This window comes from Crocodylus porosus, unplaced genomic scaffold (assembly GCF_001723895.1).
Source record: "Crocodylus porosus isolate Cpor-Errol unplaced genomic scaffold, CroPor_comp1, whole genome shotgun sequence".
Classification (NCBI taxonomy): domain Eukaryota; kingdom Metazoa; phylum Chordata; order Crocodylia; family Crocodylidae; genus Crocodylus; species Crocodylus porosus.
In genome coordinates this window covers 6,561,992-6,581,624 of record NW_017728914.1, presented here as the reverse complement: position 1 = coordinate 6,581,624, position 19,633 = coordinate 6,561,992, and the positions used below count along the sequence as shown (strand labels likewise).

At 42.8% G+C, this 19,633-nt stretch overlaps 1 protein-coding gene across 1 annotated transcript in view; it reads left to right on the top strand.

Annotated features, from left to right (window-relative positions):
• FGF18 (fibroblast growth factor 18) overlaps window positions 1–19,633 on the top strand; it is a 114,634-nt gene that overhangs the window by 81,652 nt on the left and 13,349 nt on the right. The window contains exon 4 of the mRNA XM_019534843.1: window positions 7,228–7,334. Within this exon, the coding sequence (XP_019390388.1) occupies window positions 7,228–7,334 (107 nt within the window). The remainder of the gene's footprint in view (window positions 1–7,227; window positions 7,335–19,633) is intronic.

Here is a 19,633-nt window from a genome sequence, read left to right as displayed (position 1 = left end):
AGGTTTTACCAGCTGAGATGGTGAATTTTGAGAACTATATGAATCCAAAGGAGTTTTCAGTATGTACCTGGCGTAGTCTCTCTCATTTGTTCATAGCCTGCAGGCATTATTTTTCCCCATAGACTTTACATAATTTTGGCATGATTCCCTCTTTATGATGTCATCCATGTGAAGTGCAGACAGGATCATTCTCTCAAATATTGTGGTCCTGTAATAGGATTCAACTTTGGGTGGGGGAGTGAATGGGGGAAAGAGGGAGCCAGCTGTGTTTGAACAGATTTCAACTATTCTAAGCATGGATGTATGTATGAACCATTCCTTAGCGTGTTTGGGGTTTCCATCAGAAGATATGGACTTGCAAAAAAGTAAATCTGATTTTCTACAGCTGTTGTGAGGAAGGGGTAGACATGGTATGTGAGGAGTGTGGAAAGTCCACTCTACCACATCTCCTGGCTTAAATATTAACTGAAGGGAAAAGCTGCTTGCCAGTTCAGAAATTGAAGTCAATTTTCCCAACCCAGATCTATCTGTAAAAATCATGTCTTCATTAACTGAAACTGTGTTTGTGTTCTAAAATCCCTTTTCCTGAATTGGAATCTTGAATTATTACTAACCAAAAAAAAAGTGAAACCAAAGCTCAAATCCTGCATCCTACTAGGGAGTCCGGTGGATGGAAAATCAGGTTAACAAGCCTATTGAAGCTACATGTGGGCATCTAGGCTGGCTATATGGTACTTCCTGCCATATCTAGTTGACATATAAGATCTTTGGGGTGGGGGGGGGAATGTGGCTTGTGCTACTTAGAGCAGCCTTCATATTTTTAAAGCACACAAGTGTCCATGAGCCAGGGAGTGACAAATACAGCATGAAGCTACTTTTGTCATCTGGGCTCCATTGCTGATAATTAGAAAATGGATTTTGCAAACCTGTGGAATAGGGTGATTTTATTCCTATGCAAGTCAAAAGCAAGAATACTGTTGGCTTCAGTGAGATTGGGCCTTTTGTGGATACTTAAAGTCAGAGAAATGTATTTGCAAGAACCCAGTGTCTCCTTCATCCCAAGCAGGATTTTTCCCCATATCACTAAACTCAGTTGTATTTTCATGACTTATTTTAATGAAACTAGATGAAATTCAGGGTTTTATAATAAAGGCAATCGCAACCTTGAACTTTTCAGTTTCCCCCTATATCTTCTTCCTGCGTTTCTGGTTCCCATCCTCCTACTCAAGGGAAATATTTGAAAGATAGTTTGGCATATTTTCTTCCACCTTAAAATATCTCCCTGACTTAATGTTTTCTTAGCTGGAAGATAGCTTTGCAACATATATATGTAATCCTTTTCACTTAGACATGTGAGGAATTCCACTTTCTTCCAGTGGGAGTTCTCAGGAAGGGTTAGGTTAAATGGGCCAATAAGGGGAAAGCATGTTGCAGCAGATTTTACCCTCTAAAGGAATCTTACCAAAAAAAAAAATTGAGGCCATATCAGAATATCTAGCTGTCAAAGAATTTAAACAATAATACCTGATGTACAGGCTTGAATGCAGCATTTTCTAAAATATAGATTGCAATCTGCCTATGAGGCACCTAGAGACTAACTGGGTTCAAAGCAATGTGTTGAGCAGGGCCAGCTCACTGGAAAGGTACAACTAGTGACAAGCCTACAATTCTTACCAATTCCCACTGTAAGTCTTGGTAAAATACCCCTTGACATTACCTCCGTCTGTTTTTTGATCCATAGAGTATTTACAGGCATAACTCAAACCCCCTGATATTTCAGCTTCTCATTTCAGTTCATCTGTTGGTGGTGAGTGAAAATTGTTGCTGCCCCATGTTTGTACATGCAAGCTGATGATCTCGGGTCTGATAGCACTGGCTGAATCCTCATCACAGAAACCACCACTGTAACTGGCAGTATTTCTAGGGGACCAAAGATGGAATCAACTTCTTGAAAGGGAAGACCAAATTCTACTCTTAGTTATACTGTAGGAAATCTGGAATACCTCTAGCATATGTCTACATGAGATGTTTACTGCGGGGTTGACTAATTAGCTCCTCTTGGGTCCACACTTGCAGTGCTATTAGGCAGGAGTAAACTAATTAACTGCACAGCAGGATACTACTTGTATTTACAAGTACTATCTTGCTGCAGACTTTCTTACTCTGCAGCAGCACATGTAGATGCTGGAGGGGCTGCCTGCCTCATCCGGCCCCTCCACAGCACATTGAGCTGGGTTGGAGCAGCCCTGGGCTGGCAGGCTGACCCCCCTGGGCCCACAGTCAGCTGGGGCTGCTCCAACCCAGCTCAACATGCTGCATTACCAAGCGTATGTGTAAACAGGATGCCCAGGAAGTAATAAACTCGACTTAATTGCACATATAGATGCACCCCCAGTGACTTAAGACTACTCCAGTGTAACTTAGAGCAAGTTTCAGGCTGGTTCTTATAGAGAAACATTGAGACACATGGACAAAACAGTATGTGGAACCTTATGCTATTTTCTTTGTTTTGTATGTGTTATGCTAAGGTTTCTGTTGACATTTGTGGAAGCAGGATTTAACTTTATCTGAGATGTCAGGTCAGTGTTTTTCTGACCCCTGGAAGCAATGAAGCACTTTTAAAAGGAAAAAATCCCAACTGTAAATCCACCTGCCTTTAGTATCCTAAATAATGACCTGGGTAGGATCTAGATACAGGACCGGGCAGCATATTATGAAAGTTTTATTTGAATTATTTTTTATAATAGATAAGAGTATAAGAGTTTTATTTTGGGTAATAACCTTTTAACAACTGAGGATTATGTGACCAAGAGTTTTATAAAAATGAGTGCATATGTAAGTCTCTTGAGTCCATGAATATGCACCTAACTGTGGTCTTGATTTTCTAATGTGCTGAACAGCCACTAGCTCCCATCAAATTCAAGGATAGCAGCTACATGCTCAGAAATTTTTGAAAACCAGGCACATCCATGTAGGCTCCTACCAAAAGATTTATACACCAATATTTTTTAATATCTTGTTCTAAATAAATACATTTAGAGCTTGAGAGATCCTTTGTGATTTTTGGTGGGCCCTGTTTTTTTGGTGTAAATGCCACTCTTGACATTTTCCCATCCACGCAGCTGCTCTCAGGGCCTGTTTTGGTGCTAATGCAGGATAGTGGAAAGGTACAGGCACAACCTTTTGTGGCCCAAGGAGAGTATAGGAGAGGTAAGTTCCATTTATTTCTAACATTATTATATTCTTTTATTAGATCTTTAAACTTTATTTAAATTCTTTATTTGAAAAAAGGGGCTATCATATTTTAATTAGTAGCAGTGTCAAAGGAGAGCTAGATTAATTATTAGAATTCACTCCATCCAGATGGTTTTAATTTTCACAGTAGGGAACTGGCATCTTTTTAAGGTGATATTTTTCAAATTAAAATCAGCTTGGATATTATTCATACATGTTGCAGTTTGAGGGAGACATGGCGGGTTTTGGTGTTTTTGAGCCTACAACTTGTACATAAGTGTGCTGTGCCTCAGTGAAATAATCATTTGAACTGAAAAGAATCAGGTTGTGTAACATCAGTGTTAAGTCCATCAAATGGGGAACAGATGGCTTAAGTCCCTAGCAATGGGAGAGAAGGTGTTTTCATTATTAGATTGCTTTTCTGCATGCCAGTGACCAAAGCTATTACCTGATGCTCAACTTCATACTTGGCAGTTTTACCAAGGGCCAAGGACCAAGTGAACATAGAGACTGAATGACTCGTACTGTTTTGAGAATGTTTGAGGCTCAGAATTGGCAAGCAATTTTGTATTGCCCCATTCTTAGTTGCTCTCTCACTATGCTAAGGACTTTTGCTCCAGTGGTGCCTTCCATTTTTTATCCCCATTAGTTCACACATCTGGGCAGAATTCTACTGAGCATCATACTTGGACATCTCTTTTGGTTCTCTTTTTAGTGCTGACTTCATGACCCCTTTTGGCCCAATAACCTGCACTCTGTTTTCCCTTCTCTCTCCTGTATTACGCGATTTGTGGTCCTGTGGCGCTTCCCTCATTTGGGGGCATGAGTGTCTTATTCTTATGGGTTCATGCCTACATTCTCCAGTATTCCCTTTGCTTCAGTACCTTGTCCATTCCTACATGTCCTTTTCCTGGGTAAAGTTCCTCTGATGCATCCACCAACTCCTTGGAAGAATAGGCATTGTCTAAGGTTCACAAATTGGTGTTCTGTTTGGGATCCTCCATTTCTACCCCATTAATTGTTCTCCCATTCTTTTTTTTTCCATTTGTTTCCCAGAGTCTGTCAGTTATTGGATTCTGTGTCCCTCTCCTTTGAGGGGGTGGGTATTCAATTGCATTGTTGTCCTCTTCTCAGGTAAGGAGATACGATCATAGTATCCAGTTATCACCACAAAGCCATCCTCCAAGTTCCACTTATGAAATAAGCTGGCTCCTTTCTTAAGAACTTAAATCAATATATAGATTTATATGTATATTTATTTGTATATAGAATGTGTGTGTGTGTGTGTACTGGTAGGTAATGCATACTTTATCTGTCCCTTGGTAGTGGTTTAATTTGGTGTAATAACCTTTAAACAAATTAAAAATCCAAAAAAATGTAAATTCCTATTGAACTTTTGTTAATCATAGAAATAAAACAAAAACTTGCATATCTGAGCTCCAGGTGTAAAGTTCTATTGAGTGAATTTTTTTGATACTTTACACTTCTGGAAAGAACCAAAAACAGATTTTACAAGAGACAAAAATATTAACAAGTTTAAATGAACCAAACTCACGTTTGTCCCCTTGGTAAATTTCTTCTAATGAATATTTTTGCTGTTAAAGGGTCTTAAAGTCTGAAATATGAATGTAAAAAAGAATGTGACTTTTTGTAGCGTAGATTAACTATTCCCCAGTGTTTAGGCAAAGCTGGATTTTAGGGTGTATTTAAATGCCTATTTGTGATCTTAATCCCCCCTGGTCAAAGCCCTGAAAAAACTTTAACACACTTTTTAAACATACCATCATGTCAGATTTAAGACTAAGTCACAAACAGCAGCAAATAGGAGGATTACCTGTCCTACCTTTCATTAACTGTTTTTCACAGACTCAACTAGGGTGTAATAGTCAGTAGCATAACTGAGGAGTCAATCAGGGCAGCCTCAGGTGCTGTCTTTTAGGGGGAAAGTGTGCAATTGGCACATCAGAAGCAATCTGTGCCTTGTGCATTGCAGCTGCCCTGGGTGTGGAGCTGCCTTCTGTGCCTCTGCAAACAGTATGATACTTAGGTACTTAAATCCATTTAGGTGGAGCAGGATCTGGCCCACAGTTCTTACAGACATGTGAATTAGCAGTACAGGGTCATGGTTGTATATTCACTGATGTTTATATATTCTTCCATTATATGTCTGCCAGGTCTGCTTTCTGTTTGAAAACTAGAGATGGGGTATGAACTGAAAGACCAGATCTGAACTCCCTAAACTTTCTGAGAGATGTTTGGGAATCTGAATCTTGATCACACTCTGAATCTGCCCCCTATCTCTGAAATAAGACCAAATGAAAAGCTGAATTAAAATGCAACCAAATTTTGGTTGTGGTGAGGTTGAACTGTAGATCTGGATGAGTTTTAGTTCAGCTCTGCTGATGAATGTGGCAGGATAGTACATTAATTTAAGACTACATAGCAGAAAGCCCCTCTTCCATGGACACTGAATCATGGAAACTCTGCAAACTAACCTGGTGACTCTAACAGATGTATATGGCATTGTATGGCTAGCTAAGCACTTCCCTTCCATAGGAAGGTTTAGACTGCCCAACTTGCCTGCCAGGCTATCTGTTGGTGGGCTCCTGGGAATGTCAGGGTATGCATAAAGAACTGTTTCATTAACCAGCTTCTTTCCTGCTATTGCAGAGACAAAGCATTGGCTTTTGCTTATGACAGGGCTGTCCAGCTTCTGGGCAGCCAGAGACCATATACCATGTGGGTCCTAGTCCTAGCATCTACATGAGATATGGGATGCAGACCAAGGAGTCACTTGCTGTATGGGCAGCTCCTTTTCCACTCTCTCCTAGTGTGTAGGCAGCCCAGCGTGCCCCCTGCCCTGTGCACCATGTTGGTAGCCTGGCTGATCCTCCCTACCACCAGCACAGGCAGCCCAGCTCCATCCTGCTGCAGATGCACCACCCACCTGCAGTGTGGGCAGCCCAGACACTTTCTTTATTTTGTGCATAGCACAGGCACTCTGCCCCCTTTCCCCCACCCACCACACCTGCACTATGGGCACTGCAGGCCCTCCCACTGCGCTGCCACAACCCAGGAAAGAGGGCAGGAAGCAGAGGGGGAGCCCAAAGAACACTGCTGCCACAACAGGAGCCATGGCAGGGCAGGTGAGAAATGGTGGCTGGCTGGGAGCCCCTGGGCCACATGCAGGGGTCACTTTAGGGGTCCTATGTAGACTGGGGGCTGCCAGTTGGACACCCATGGCTTATGGCATGTTGTATAGAGTACTTCTGGTATTTGGGGTATTCTGTCTTGTGGTTATGTGTGAGGGGCTGAAGTGGCTTGCTTGGGTAAGTGATTGCCTGTGAACACGGGGGGACTGGATGTGATGGCCCAGGAGGCTTCTTCCTGTTCTACGTTCCTGTGTCCTTAGCACAAAACTATGACACAGCTCCTTTATTGGCTGTCAGCAAATTGGTCGAAGCTAAAAGGGGGAATGAAAACTGACCAGAGCATCTTTTGTCCCTCTAAATTAAGGGTGTGATTCTTGTGACTCTTGTGGGGGGCTTGCAGTCTCACTGATAATGCTGACCTGTGGCACAAGACTTCAGTTTTCACCAGGCTGATGATCTAATTCCTAAGGCTGAAATTTGAAGGTGATTTCTGTACCATGTCTATATGCTAATTGCATAGCTGTGCTCATGTAGATGAACAGCATGTGTCAGTGTGTGTACACATTCTCAGTTATATTGGCACTGGTCTGGGGTGACCCCATTGAAGTTAATGGTTTTTTTTAAGATTTACACCTGATTTACACCCGAGAAGAATTCAACCTATGGTCAAATGTGTGGGTCATTTGTTTGCTTGGTTTTCATTAACAACTCTGCATGATTTGCAGTGTTTGCTCAGTGATTCAGTTGAACATAGGAGAAGAATTCTGGACTTACTTTCCTTGCTCACTTCAAGATTTGATCTTACTGCTCTAGTAAATGTTTTTTTTTTCCCCTTTACAAGCCCAGCTTCTAGTGGAAACAGACACATTTGGCAGTCAAGTCCGGATCAAAGGGAAAGAGACAGACTTTTACCTTTGCATGAACAGGAAAGGCAAGCTAGTGGGGAAGGTAAGTGTTTCCTATTAATTCATTTGTAACATGAGCGTTACCTTTAGCAGCGACTGCGAAGCCATAATGATGTGTTCCGAACTTTGCCTGTCAAGCCCAAATGAAAAGCAGGACTTGAGAAATGTAGAATTCTTAAAACAGTCCATCCCCTTACCAGCCCCTCCCTCCCCTAGTCCATAAAATAAAGCTCTGCTCCAACCACTGGGATTTTATTACTGAAGTTTTGGGTATGCACAGGTTTCCATTTTAGAGTTGCATAAATTGACAAAAGATGCATGCATCTCAAAAACAATTGAGCACTTGCCTTACATGCTATAAATCTCTTTTTACCTTGGTGGTAAAATTTTTTTTATAGGAACATGCGAAGGAGTTTTAGCAGTGTAATGCCTGCTTTAATAATAAGAGTCAGAATATAGCATAGCAAAGCTAATATTGGAATCTGAACATCTTATTAGAGCTGGGCCTCACGGTTCTAGCATTACAGGAATATTTTATTACTTTGGATCTCCTCACAACAGAAGCATGTAACAAATTACAGCACATTCGCACATGTAGCTTAACTTCTTTGCTGAAGTCATATTTTTTATGTATTAACTTGTTTTCGTAACCTACACAGTTTCTTTGTATTGTTGGCATGTCCAAAACTTAATAATCAGGCAGGCAGCTGTTCAAGGAGAAAATGTCACCAAATACCCATAAAAAGCCCCCACCCTCTCCACCACATGGTATTAAAACATTGGCATCCCTGCGGCCACGAAAAAGTGGAGCTGAATTTTGTTTTGAGTCAACAAAGGCGGAGCACTGAAAGCCACATTTCCAAATAGAAACCAGGTGTCAATTGCTCTGATGAAATGTTATTTACTACTGTGGTCCCAAAAAAGGGCATTGATGGGACAAGTGTCTTCATGCAAGGTTTTCTCCTGCAACTTTCAGTCATCCCAGCAGGGGAGCTCAGGAGAATAGGGGCTACTTGCAAGATGACGACCATTGTTGTCAAAAGCATTCAATAATTTTAGCTGCCTCATTTAAGGTGCTGGTGACGAGGATTTTTGAAGTGTTCAGAACTCCATCTGACATCAGTCAGATATATAAATTCTACGGGTCCACTAGTTACAATATTAGCCCAGACTAGGGCAACCTCACTGCTCTGCCACAGAGATCCTGTATAACCTTTGGCAAGTACCTTGTGGGGGTCAGATTTTTAAAGGCGCTTAGATACCAAAGTATAAGGATTGGTGCCCAATTACCTTCCTGGAAAACACTGAAGGTAAGGAACTGTTCTTTAGGCATCTAGATACTTTTAAAAATTGATCCCTTATTTCTTTTTGACACCATTCCCCATCCTTAAAATGGGAATAGTAGTATTTCCTACCTCACTTGGCTGTTGTGAGGGTAAATGCACTAAAGTTTGTGAGATGCGGGGAAACCATAGTAATCAGGTCACATCAGTACCTGTGCTAGGCAGTGTAAAGTGCCACCATTCCAATTTGGTAGCATTTATGTAGTCCTTACACCAGTGCAAATCACAGCACAGGGTGCAGGGCAATCTCAACTAAACCTGATGTGGCATAAGTGGACCATCCAGAAAGAAACTTGTAAAGCAGAGGGCCACCTGTGAAAACTTAAATTCAAGTCTTTGCCCATCAGTCCTATAATGTGGCTCCGTGGACGAGAGTCAGGACACGTATTTTGCCTGTCATCTTCATGTAGCATGATGGTTCGCTTTCTTTTGATGTGCTTTTTGGGATGTTTTGTTGGCAAACAGTTTATTTAATTTTTTTCCCTTGTAAATATCACATCTGAGCCTTCCCATGTCACTCCAGCAAAGCCCCAGATTGCTGACAAGTTCATAAAACATGCCGACCTGAGCAGGAGGGGGTATTGAACATTCTGTTTGGAAGGAAAATGTTCCAGACGCGTTGCCCATATTAACAGCTTTTCAAGAGCAAAAAAGAAAATAATAGCATGTCTTCTTGATACCAAAGAGTGTGGTTTTAATTAGTATCATAGTTTCAGCTCTTTTTGTGGCAAGAGTTTGAGGGAATGCTTTTTATACCAAATGCTCGAAACAGCTAGTAAACCCCAAGGAAAACATTAGATAAAAAATTTTGCCTGGACTAATGCAAATATTTCAGTCCATTCTGGGGGGAGGAGAGTGAAACCCGTAAACTGATCATTTTGTTGTTGCCCCATTGTGCTCACTGGGCAATCGTGAGACCTTGGGGCAAAGCTGATTCTATTTCCCTGCTCGTTTCCGATTGCCTTACACTGCATAATCCCTAACAATACCAACACATGCCATCTGGCTTTGTTCTCCTTCTCAGTCAGTGCTTTTGGATTCCCCCCAGTTGAAAACCTGCTTTGAATTTAGTTCTTTTTGTTTCCCATAATCACCTACAAAGGGTATTACAAATCAGAGCAGGTTGTTGTTATTCTCAGTTGGAACTTCTGACGAAAGTAACCATTGCAGAAACTGGACCTGTTCCCTACCTTGGAGCTAGTTATGTTACAGGCAAACAGATTAATCCTCAGGGTTCAAAAGAGCAGCCTTCATTCTTCTCCTTTTTTTTTTTTTTTCATCAGGCCTTGCTTATGTCTTTGCCAGCTCCTCTGAGTCAAGGCTTCCAATGGAGCTGTCTCAGGAGCACAAAACCGTGTGTTGCCAGTGTTCCAGTATCTTTCTTGTTTGCTAATGTTTGTGACTTCACAGCTAACATTGGCCAAAGGTCTTAAGAGTGTTATGGGTAGGACTCTAACTCTATTTATTGTCACAGCAGGCAACTTCTGAGGTCAATTGTGTTCCATGCGGTGCATATGAAAACTGGAGGGTAGGCAGGTGTTCTGTGGGAAACAACTTTTCTGTCTAAGGCAACCTGCATAGGGGAAAAACAAATTGGACTCTCTCCTCTTACTTGCTTCGTGATGTTGTATGAGAAAGGCCTGAGAGAGGCTTTTTTCCCCTTTCAAGGCAATTTTTTTTTACTTGAATGTTATTTTTTTAATTCACGTAATATATATTTTTTGTATTTTAGAAATGAGTACATCTTAAATGCGCTGTTTTGATAGAGGTTTCTATGGACAACTGCAGAGCTCTTGGGATGACATCACTGGGAGAAAGATGGATTGAAACTTGAGTAAATGAGACACAGGCATAATTGGCTGCTAGTGTGACTCCTCCTCGCTTCCCCCCTGCACCCTCCCTGCAGCAGCTCTGGAAGTGGGGAAGGCAAAGAATTGGTGGCATGTAATGCAGGGGTAGCCATTGGTTGCTGCTGCTGAGCCAGATGTCACCTTTTTATGCTGACATACATGCTGATCAACAAAAAAACCCACTGGTTTTTGGTGAAAAAAGGATGTGATGTCTCCCCTAGCGACAGCAAGTCACTGGTTGCTCCTGCATTGTAGGCTGTGGCTGGAGCCAGAGATGGAGCTACTTCAAGGAAGGTGCAGGGTATAGTAGCAAATGGGGAATGGAAGATGAGAGAGTGAGACTCCATTCTGGTGCCTGCCACCCCCTTAGGCAGCACCCAAGGCTTGCCCATCCACTGTTAAGATACTGAATTCAGAGAAGAAGGAGACTGTTTAGATTAGTTCAGTGGTGCTCAACCCCTCGCCCCTAAACCAGATCTGGCCTGTGGAGTCATGTCATGAATCTCCCCACAGGTCTGGAAATTTGGTGATGGGGGTGTGGTGTCAGTACTCTCTTGCTGCCAAATTTCTGGATCCATGGGAAGCCCTTTGAACCAGATAATATGGCTCTGTCCCACCACACAGGGTTACTCTGCAGCCAGATCTAGGCACATGGTTGAGCCTATGTGTGGATGGGTATGGGCGGGTGGGGTCAAGTTGGCCCATGGCTGCATCTGAGCACATGGAGCTGAATTAGGTGTGATCCCACAAACCAACCTACAGAGTGACCCCATGCACCCCATGCAGAAACTAGCCTGAAAACCAGCTCTGCCACTCGTGTAGCCCAAAAGGGGTGGGGTGTCACTGGTTTAGACCTTTGTTTTCTGTACTTTTTTGTTAATAGCTATTTAATTTAAATTTCTGCCCTTTACTTGTAGAAGAGCATTCTCTAAATTAAGGGCACAATTTCTCATCTCCCTTCAAATTAAAAATAAGAAGACTTCTGCTCCATCTCTGTACTCATCTAGTTTTAGCAAACCTCCTCAGTACTGAGACTTCCACAGTAAACAAATCTATGTTCAAATATGTTCCAGACAGCGCAATAACCAAAGACCAAACTCCATCACTTTGACTGGTACACATGCATGCTTGCATTCTCCCTCTCACCCGTGATTCTCAGTCCTGAATGCACACACATATCTTCACATATGTCTCTCCAGATCACCTGTTAATTGTAATAAACACAATAGCATTGGAGATACTTCCATGGAGCCCAGCTGACAATCCATCTCAGTTTTCTTAGGGACTATTCACTTCCATTTTTCCTGGCTACCGTGACACTCAGAGCTAAAGTCGGTTTCACTTTTATGCGCCTAAGTGGTACCTGCATGGCTGTGTAAGTGTAAATGGACGTTTATGTACAGTTTGGGTTCTGTTTCCACGTTTGCCTAGGTGTATACATACCTCCTGGAAGGTGAGAAGGGAGGAGGATTGCCCTCACCTTTCAGTTCATGATTTATGCACTCGCACAGGTTCTAGGCTGCTCTCTCCTCCAAATGGGATTTTAACCTGCATCTTTCCCTCCCCAGCAAAGAGATTTAATCACTAGGTTCTGGACTAGTCATTGCCAAGAGCACTCTACAGTTTTTCCATTGTTGTATGTAATATTCATTGGATAAAATATATGAACAGCAGTGGGATAATTTGTACCCCAGCAGGGCAGGAACAGAGCAGACACAGGATCCCTTCCTTTCAGCGCAGTCTCCAGGCAGCATGGAGTCCCCTCCCTCTTGCTTTTCCTCCTTCTTGCCCCACATATCTTTGCAATTAAGTAGCTATGTAAGTGCTGCTTAGGCATGTAAAGGTGAAAGAGGTTGTTATCTTCTGTGGATATTCACATGTAGACCTTGAAGACTCAGTATATTTTCTAATAATTTAATTCTGAACATGAGAGAGATCATATCTAGTGGTCTCTTTTGCAGGAGTTGCTAGCTTCTGAGCCGAGCTCTGACAGAGATTCTCTCTGTGAGCATAGATATGTAACTTTCTTCTCTAGTTCAGCTTCTTCCTCTTAAACAGGCAACACCATCAACAGTGGAGTAGTTTTCTGAGACTGTTGGTACATAAACACATGCTATTAACTTGAAGTAGGCTTACTGAGCAGCAGACATACTGTACAGTAAGCCTACCTGGGAACACATCTACACATGCTCCCTCTTGGGAGCAGATTTACTCCCAATGCGAGCAAATCTCACCCGGCTCTGCACCTCTGCAGCAGCCAGGGAGAGCTCCAGGCTTCACTTGGGTGCTAGCCCAGGGCTGGCAAGGAGCATGGGGCCAGCAAAGCTCTGCCAGCTGCAACAACTGTCTCCTGGCCCCGTGCACAGGGCTGGGAGACAGCTGCTGCTGCAGAGCTCACCCACCTTGTGCACATGGGGGCAAACCCTGTGCTCAGCAGGGCTTCCCCACACAGCTGGGGGCTGGTTGGGACCTGTCCTGTTCTGCAGCAGGTCCCAGCCAGCTCCAGACTGCACAAGGAGAATTCCCTGTCCAGCCCAGGGCTGGCTGGGACCTGTCACATGCTGGGGCAGGTCCCAGGCAGCTCCAGGCTAGGCGGGGAATTCTCCTCATGCAGGCAGTCTCTGGCCCAAGCTCCACAATCAAAGTGGGGACTGGGATGTTGCTTCCTGCCCCCAGTAGATGCCTGCTGCCGGGCTGGACTCTGATCACAGAGATGTTATTTTCAGTCATGTGCTATAGCAGATCCAACTTATGGCCATGAGCAGTTTGAGGACCTGGGATTATTTTCCTTGCACCATTCTCTGCCCTCTAAAGCCCTGTCTCTTTCTGTAGGTACCACTCTGGTGCACTAGCTGCTTCACTCCCCTAGGTTTTGAGGACCCCCCTAGTCTTTTGGAAAATAGTGGCCTAACTGCCTTTTCCCACTTTCTAGCTGAAGCAGACCCACAATATGTTCTTTAGAGGGAGTGGAGGAGACACTCCACCAATTTTACAGCTTTAGGGGAAGGTCACTGTGCCCTCTTCCTGTCCAGTTTGTAAATGGGGGTGGGAGCAAATCAGGCACCTGCTCACACTGCAGTTACTATTATGCTGTGCAAGAGGATGGACAGCATCTTGTAATCCCTAGTGCATTGTTGCTAGGGAACTTTCCATGGTTCTCTAGCAACCACCCTAGGGATTATGTGGCACTGTCTGCACTAGTTGGGAGTCAGCAGCTTGGCAGCTGGAACAAGAATGTTTTCTAGTCTAAGTACCCTAAAGGAGGGGCCAGGCCTCTTCCTTCTCCCTCAGAGATGTTATGGGCTAACAGAGGGTGGGGAAAACAAAAAGACCCTTTGACTGATGTACTGATACTCCTACTGGGATTTAGGAAACCCAGAAGTTTCTGACCAGAGTCCTGCTCCCCAACTCAGAGCCATACTAATTGTCACATCCGAGATCAAGAAAGGAATTAATTCTGTCCCAAGGTCAGATTGGCATGGACTGCAGGGGCTTTTGTCTTTCTCTGTAGCATGGACACGGTCCTCCTCCTTTGATCTCTTGAGCATATTTAACAACCACTTCCTATCTTTGTGGTGCCAGGACATTGGCAGTGCTTTTGTCCCCCTCTTCAACCTTTGGAAAGTTAGGGTGTTGAAGTTTCAGGCATTGTGCCTGATAGTTGTGCCAGAAGGTTGTTCACATAGTTTTTAAGAACAGGTTAGACAAACACTTGCCTAGGATTGTTTAGATAAGGATGATCATGCCTTGAGTGGGGGGGTTGGGTGAGATGACATCCCACACCTATTTTTCTATGATGCTATGGTTCTTACTTCATGACTCCTCAAGGATGCAAAATGGGAAAAGAAGCTACTTACCAAAGACCCTGAGGAGGAGGCCCCAGCTCAGGAGAAAGAGGGAGGGTGGGGATCGGGTGACAACCTCTCTGGAAGACAGTGAAGATAAGGTTGAGGGTATGGAAAATCCAGGGGTTTGGGGATAGTGGAGCTTGATGTATCAAAGGGGTAGGCAGAAAATCCCTCCAGGAGGAACTCCAAACAATCCAGCAAGTGTTCATTCATTAATAACCCTCATGAAATGAATCGTGCAATGTCTAGCCCAAGACCTCTGTGCAGTAGGCTCACCTCTTTTTATAAGTGTCTTCTCCAACACAGGCTGCTCCGTGGTGATCGGAGTGACTACTCTAGTTCTCCCAGCAGAGAGAAATGATACTGATTTAGGGAGGCAGGGATAAATTACATCTCCCTCTGTGCCAGGTTGGGTGAATCTGGCTCTGTGTATGCAGAATCAGGATATTGTGGTTATTGCCATTTGCCAACTTCTCTGCTGTAGCCCTGTGTGAAGCCTTTCCATACGTTACGCAATGGCCATAATCTTGTTACTACAAATCTTGTAAGTAGGTCAATAGGAAATGCCCACATGATAATAAATATATCAGGGTGAGTGCTGGCAGTGTCAAGATGTGACGCTATAGTGAAAACTCAAGAACTATGGGGAAAGTTTAGATCACTGACTAGCAGTAAAACATGTTCATCATTGTTGTCAGTTATCAGAATAAATTGGTGGGGAAGTGGTAGAAATAGCATGTGAATCAAAACAGGAAAGCCACCAAGAGTTACTTTTTCAAGATGATTCAAAATGTCAGTTGTTTCACCTCTTCCCCATAACTCTTTCTGCCAGAGGGTTCACTCAGTACAACAAAGATGCAATGCATCCAGGATCAAATAAGCTAAAATCTTACTCAAGCAGAAGTCCTGTTAGGCCAAATTCTTAGTTTCTTCCTCAGTCCTTCCTCACTCCAGTCACCTCTGACAAAAGTTGTATAAGGGTGGCAGGATTTGTCTGAGTAAGAGTGAGTAGATCTACCTGCTTCTGTGAATATGGACTAGAATTACATGGTTTTTTGTATTAAAAAGAAAACTTGCAGTAGGTTTGTCTCCTAACAAAATATCAGACCAATTGCTTCCTTTCAGCTGTTTTTAAGAATATGAGCATAATAAGATATGATACAGCTTTACTAACGTGATTTGCTTCTCACCAAACTAGTACTCTAACCTTTATCACATCTCTGTGTTTCCTTTAAAAACCCATTGCGACTTGAAATTCAAACTCCCAGGGAAGTCACCTTAATATTTTCAATATTTCTTGAGATAAATTGGATTTTTATGGATTTTCTGTTATTCCCCCTTTCTTTATCTTTCGTAAATATTTCCAGCTCATATTAAAACGCATCATCACTCTGAATGGTGTGAACTTGCATTCACTTTCCAAAAAAAACAGATGAAGCAAAGTGTTACACCAAGGTCAGGTCAACAATAGGAGTCAGGAGTGCTTTGCTGGTTTGACTATACTAATGTACTTGACCAGCAAAGCACTCCCAGTGCTATGCCAGCTTGCTTATTGCAGCACCCCTTTCCTGTCCCTGCTGAATAAAACAAGCTATACCAGCAAAAGCAGTGCTATTGCCAGGTTAATTGCATCTGTGCTAGGGGCTTTCGCTGATACAGCCATGTCGATCATAATCACACCTCATTACACCCCTGACTGAGATAGCTATGCCAACAACAATTTGTAGGATGGATCTGGCCTAAGAAATTTAGGATTTTCTGGTGAGAACTGTTTTCCAAGCCAAGATATTTCTTAATATTACCCCAAAGTTGCTAATACCATATGGCAAGGATATCTGTATTTTTGCAGGACCACAAACAAATTGTTGCTAGATGCCAAAGTCTGCTCTGGCGGATTTCTATCGCTGCCTCCTGCCAGCAGTGGCCTGCAGGGGATAGTAATAATTTGGGGTTGTTTATATTACAGCTTTAAAATAGGGGTTTTCTTGAAACATGCGTGTATTAAAGCAGGAAGGTTGGCTAAAAAAGAAATCCAGCAACGTCAGAGTGAAGGAGCTTGTTGCTGCCTGTGTTTGCAGTCCCGGTCCTTTAAAATTCTTTCTGCCTCACAGGAAAAAGAGCATCTTCTTTCTACAAGGACACAGTGTTATTCAGTGGCATCCACCGTGCAATGTAGATGCCATGCAGGGCAAAAAGAATGTTAAAGAGAGCGGTCCGTATGGTTAGAACTGCAGGGCAGGATTTTTAGAAGCACTTATTTATTAGTTCTGCTACAACAGTGTAAGTTTAGCCAACAACTTCAGTGGGAACAAGATTAGACTGATGCCAAGCACTTTATAAAATCCTACCCATAAAGTAGTGATCAAGTAAAAATGCTATATCACAGTAGCATTAAGAATCTGGGTATATTGAAAAGAACAGGGAAACTCCAAGGTAGGGCTGGAACTGTGCATGTACCTTACCTGGCTGTGCCTCTGCCGGACACCTGGTGTAGAAATCCCTTCCATCCATCTGAATTGCACTTTGGTTCTCTGCACGGGGAACCTCTGTGGCAAGTCGGCAGGAGTTCTGAGCCTGGGCCAAGTATGGAACATGCTACGCAGATTGGCAGTGTGAATAAGAAGCGAACGCATGTGGCAGAAAAGACTTCCATTCATTGTATTGAAACCGTATCAAACTTGTTTTTTGGTTCATTATACCTGGAATTTGTAGCCCTGAACTTGGAATTCATATTGAACTTAAAAGTATCTCAGAGTCAAAACTATTACATTTCATTTGGGTTTGTGTTAGAAATATTTATTTTCAGAGGGGGTTGACACTAATCCAAATATATATTCTCTGATTTGCTCAGTAATGATGAACTTACCAAGCCTTCAGTTTCTGGGCTGAGTGTTAAGCTTACAACAAAATGAGAACCAAGACATGTTCCATGCAATCCTAGATTTAATTGTATGTTTTGCAGAGCTCTTCATGGCATTTTGAGTCGCTAATTATTTGACTTGGCATTTCCTGCAAAAGCAGGACTTGATGGAACTTAAAATCACCTGCCTTTGCCTTTCTGGGTTTCAGTCAGGGCATCTCTGCATGGCTTTCCTCTCAGCCTCAGGCCTGCCCCTGACAAAATAAGTCTACTCTGCTTGTTCCTGTTTGGGGGACCCGGAGACCACAGTTAGGCAGAGTAGCATCCTGAACCTGAGCCATTTGAAGCCACTACCAAGTTCTCTTCTGCCTAATTGCCAGTCTCTCATGTGCAAAGTGGGAGGGCCTTATTTTGTTGGCAGTAGACGCAGGGTCAGGAGGCAAGCTGTGTAGATGTGGCTTCAGGGATCTGTTCTGAACTTCAGTGTGGTTCTTAGCATTTAGCATAGCTTATTCTTTTTAATCTTGGTCTTTCTCTTCCTTCACTTTTTCCTATGAAAATCTTTACATTTTCCTTCCTTTCCTATTTAGTTTTCTCTGAGGACACACTCCAAAAAATAATTCTGGTCCAAAAAACCCTGAGCCCTGTGATACTTTGGATCTGGAATTGAATCACAGTAGTAGGGCCAACTTCAAGTGTTGAAAAATCATCCTTTATCCCTCTCTTCAAATCCCGAGATTATCTTGAAAATCATAAGTTTTAAGATAACTAATTGCCTTCTGGTTTCTGAACCTTTGGGCTCCACTTGTCTCTCACATTCAGACTTTTTTCTATAACTGTGAGGTCTGAAAACCTACAACTTCAGTATTTGTATAATTTAATTGTACCAGTCCCATTAAAATGGCATGGTCCTTTTAGGCTAGGGACAGAAATTACACATAAACCAGTATAAGTGATCAGAAACCCGTTCAAATCTGTAACACAACAGAAGTTCAGTGCACATAAACCCCTTTCAAAATGACACAAATTGGTTTAAGATAAACGTGGATGGATGTAGTATAAGACTTAACTGATTTAGGTTAAATCGGTTTATTGAACTTCTGTCCCAGATCTCTTCTAGATTCACACTGTCTGCTCCAGCCAAGCTGAAGCAAGTTCTAGCACCCCTGGGCTTCTGGCCTGGGCCACTACAGACATGTGGCTGCATTTCTGGAATCAAAAGTGAATGTCTGTTCACTTGCTTATTGGTTCGGACTACATAGCTTAGACTGACCTGAGAAGATTGAATTGATTCAGCCTTGGGTTTTTTGACTCTGTACTTAGCCTTGTGTGCTTGCAGCTTTCAACACTGTAAACAAGCTCACATAAGCAAAGCTTTCTTTTATGCAGGGGAATCAGTTAGGCACCCTTATACTGCACTAACAGTGTCCATGCTAGCAGTTTTACCAGGATAACTATGCTAGCCATAAAAAACCCCAACAAAAAAAATCACACCCCTAATTAACATTTTTATGCTGGTACAATAACTGTGTCTCAAGCAGGGCCATGGTGCTGAGTTACTAATACAGAAGTGCTTGTACAAATGAGTTGTATGAAAGAATGTTAGTATAGACATGACTGATGGTGCATATTTTACAGCCCCTGAACCTACCTGTTGTGAATTAAATGTTCCCAGTAGCTTAAGTGGACTCTGAGCTGACTACTTCAGCAGTAAAGTTTTCTGCCTTTTCTCCAACTGGTCTATCTCCCAAGAGCTTTCTTAACACTGCATGCCTACTCCACTAGTCACTGTTGTCTGGTAGCTAGAACAATATACTGGCACTCAGGAGAGTGGGGGGTCAATCCTCAGCTCTATCATGCCTTTTCTGGGCGACCTTGGGCAAGTCGCATCCTTGCTGGTATCGTGGTTTGGCCATCTATAAATTGGGAATACTACTAGCCTCCTTTATAAAGTGCTTTGAGATCTATGAAACAAAAGCACTATGAGAAGTAGAATCACACACCCCTTAGACACAGAGGATTAAATTGGGATGCTTCTTTCACTGGTCACATGCCAGATCAAGGGGTCTGTGGGTGCTGAATATTAGCTGTTTTTTCCTGGAGCCCTTACTGTGAATGCCACAGCATGTGGGAGGTGTGGGTCCTGCTGTGAAAATGCCCTCTATTATCTATTTACATGGAGGTGGATTAGGGACAATAAGGAGTAGATGTATACATTGAAGTGGTTTCTTCAAAGCAGCTGGAATTTGTCTGAAAAGCTGGACCTTTATGGTAGTAAGATTTTCTAGGGACAATGGATCTATATTTTTAACCATCCATTTGTAAGAACAGCCTGGAGGTTAGACTTCCTGGGTCAGAGTTTCATATTAGTTCAGCTTCTCTTCTATTACCAACATACACCAGATGACAAAGCTAACATGTTTAACGATTTTTTTGTCTCC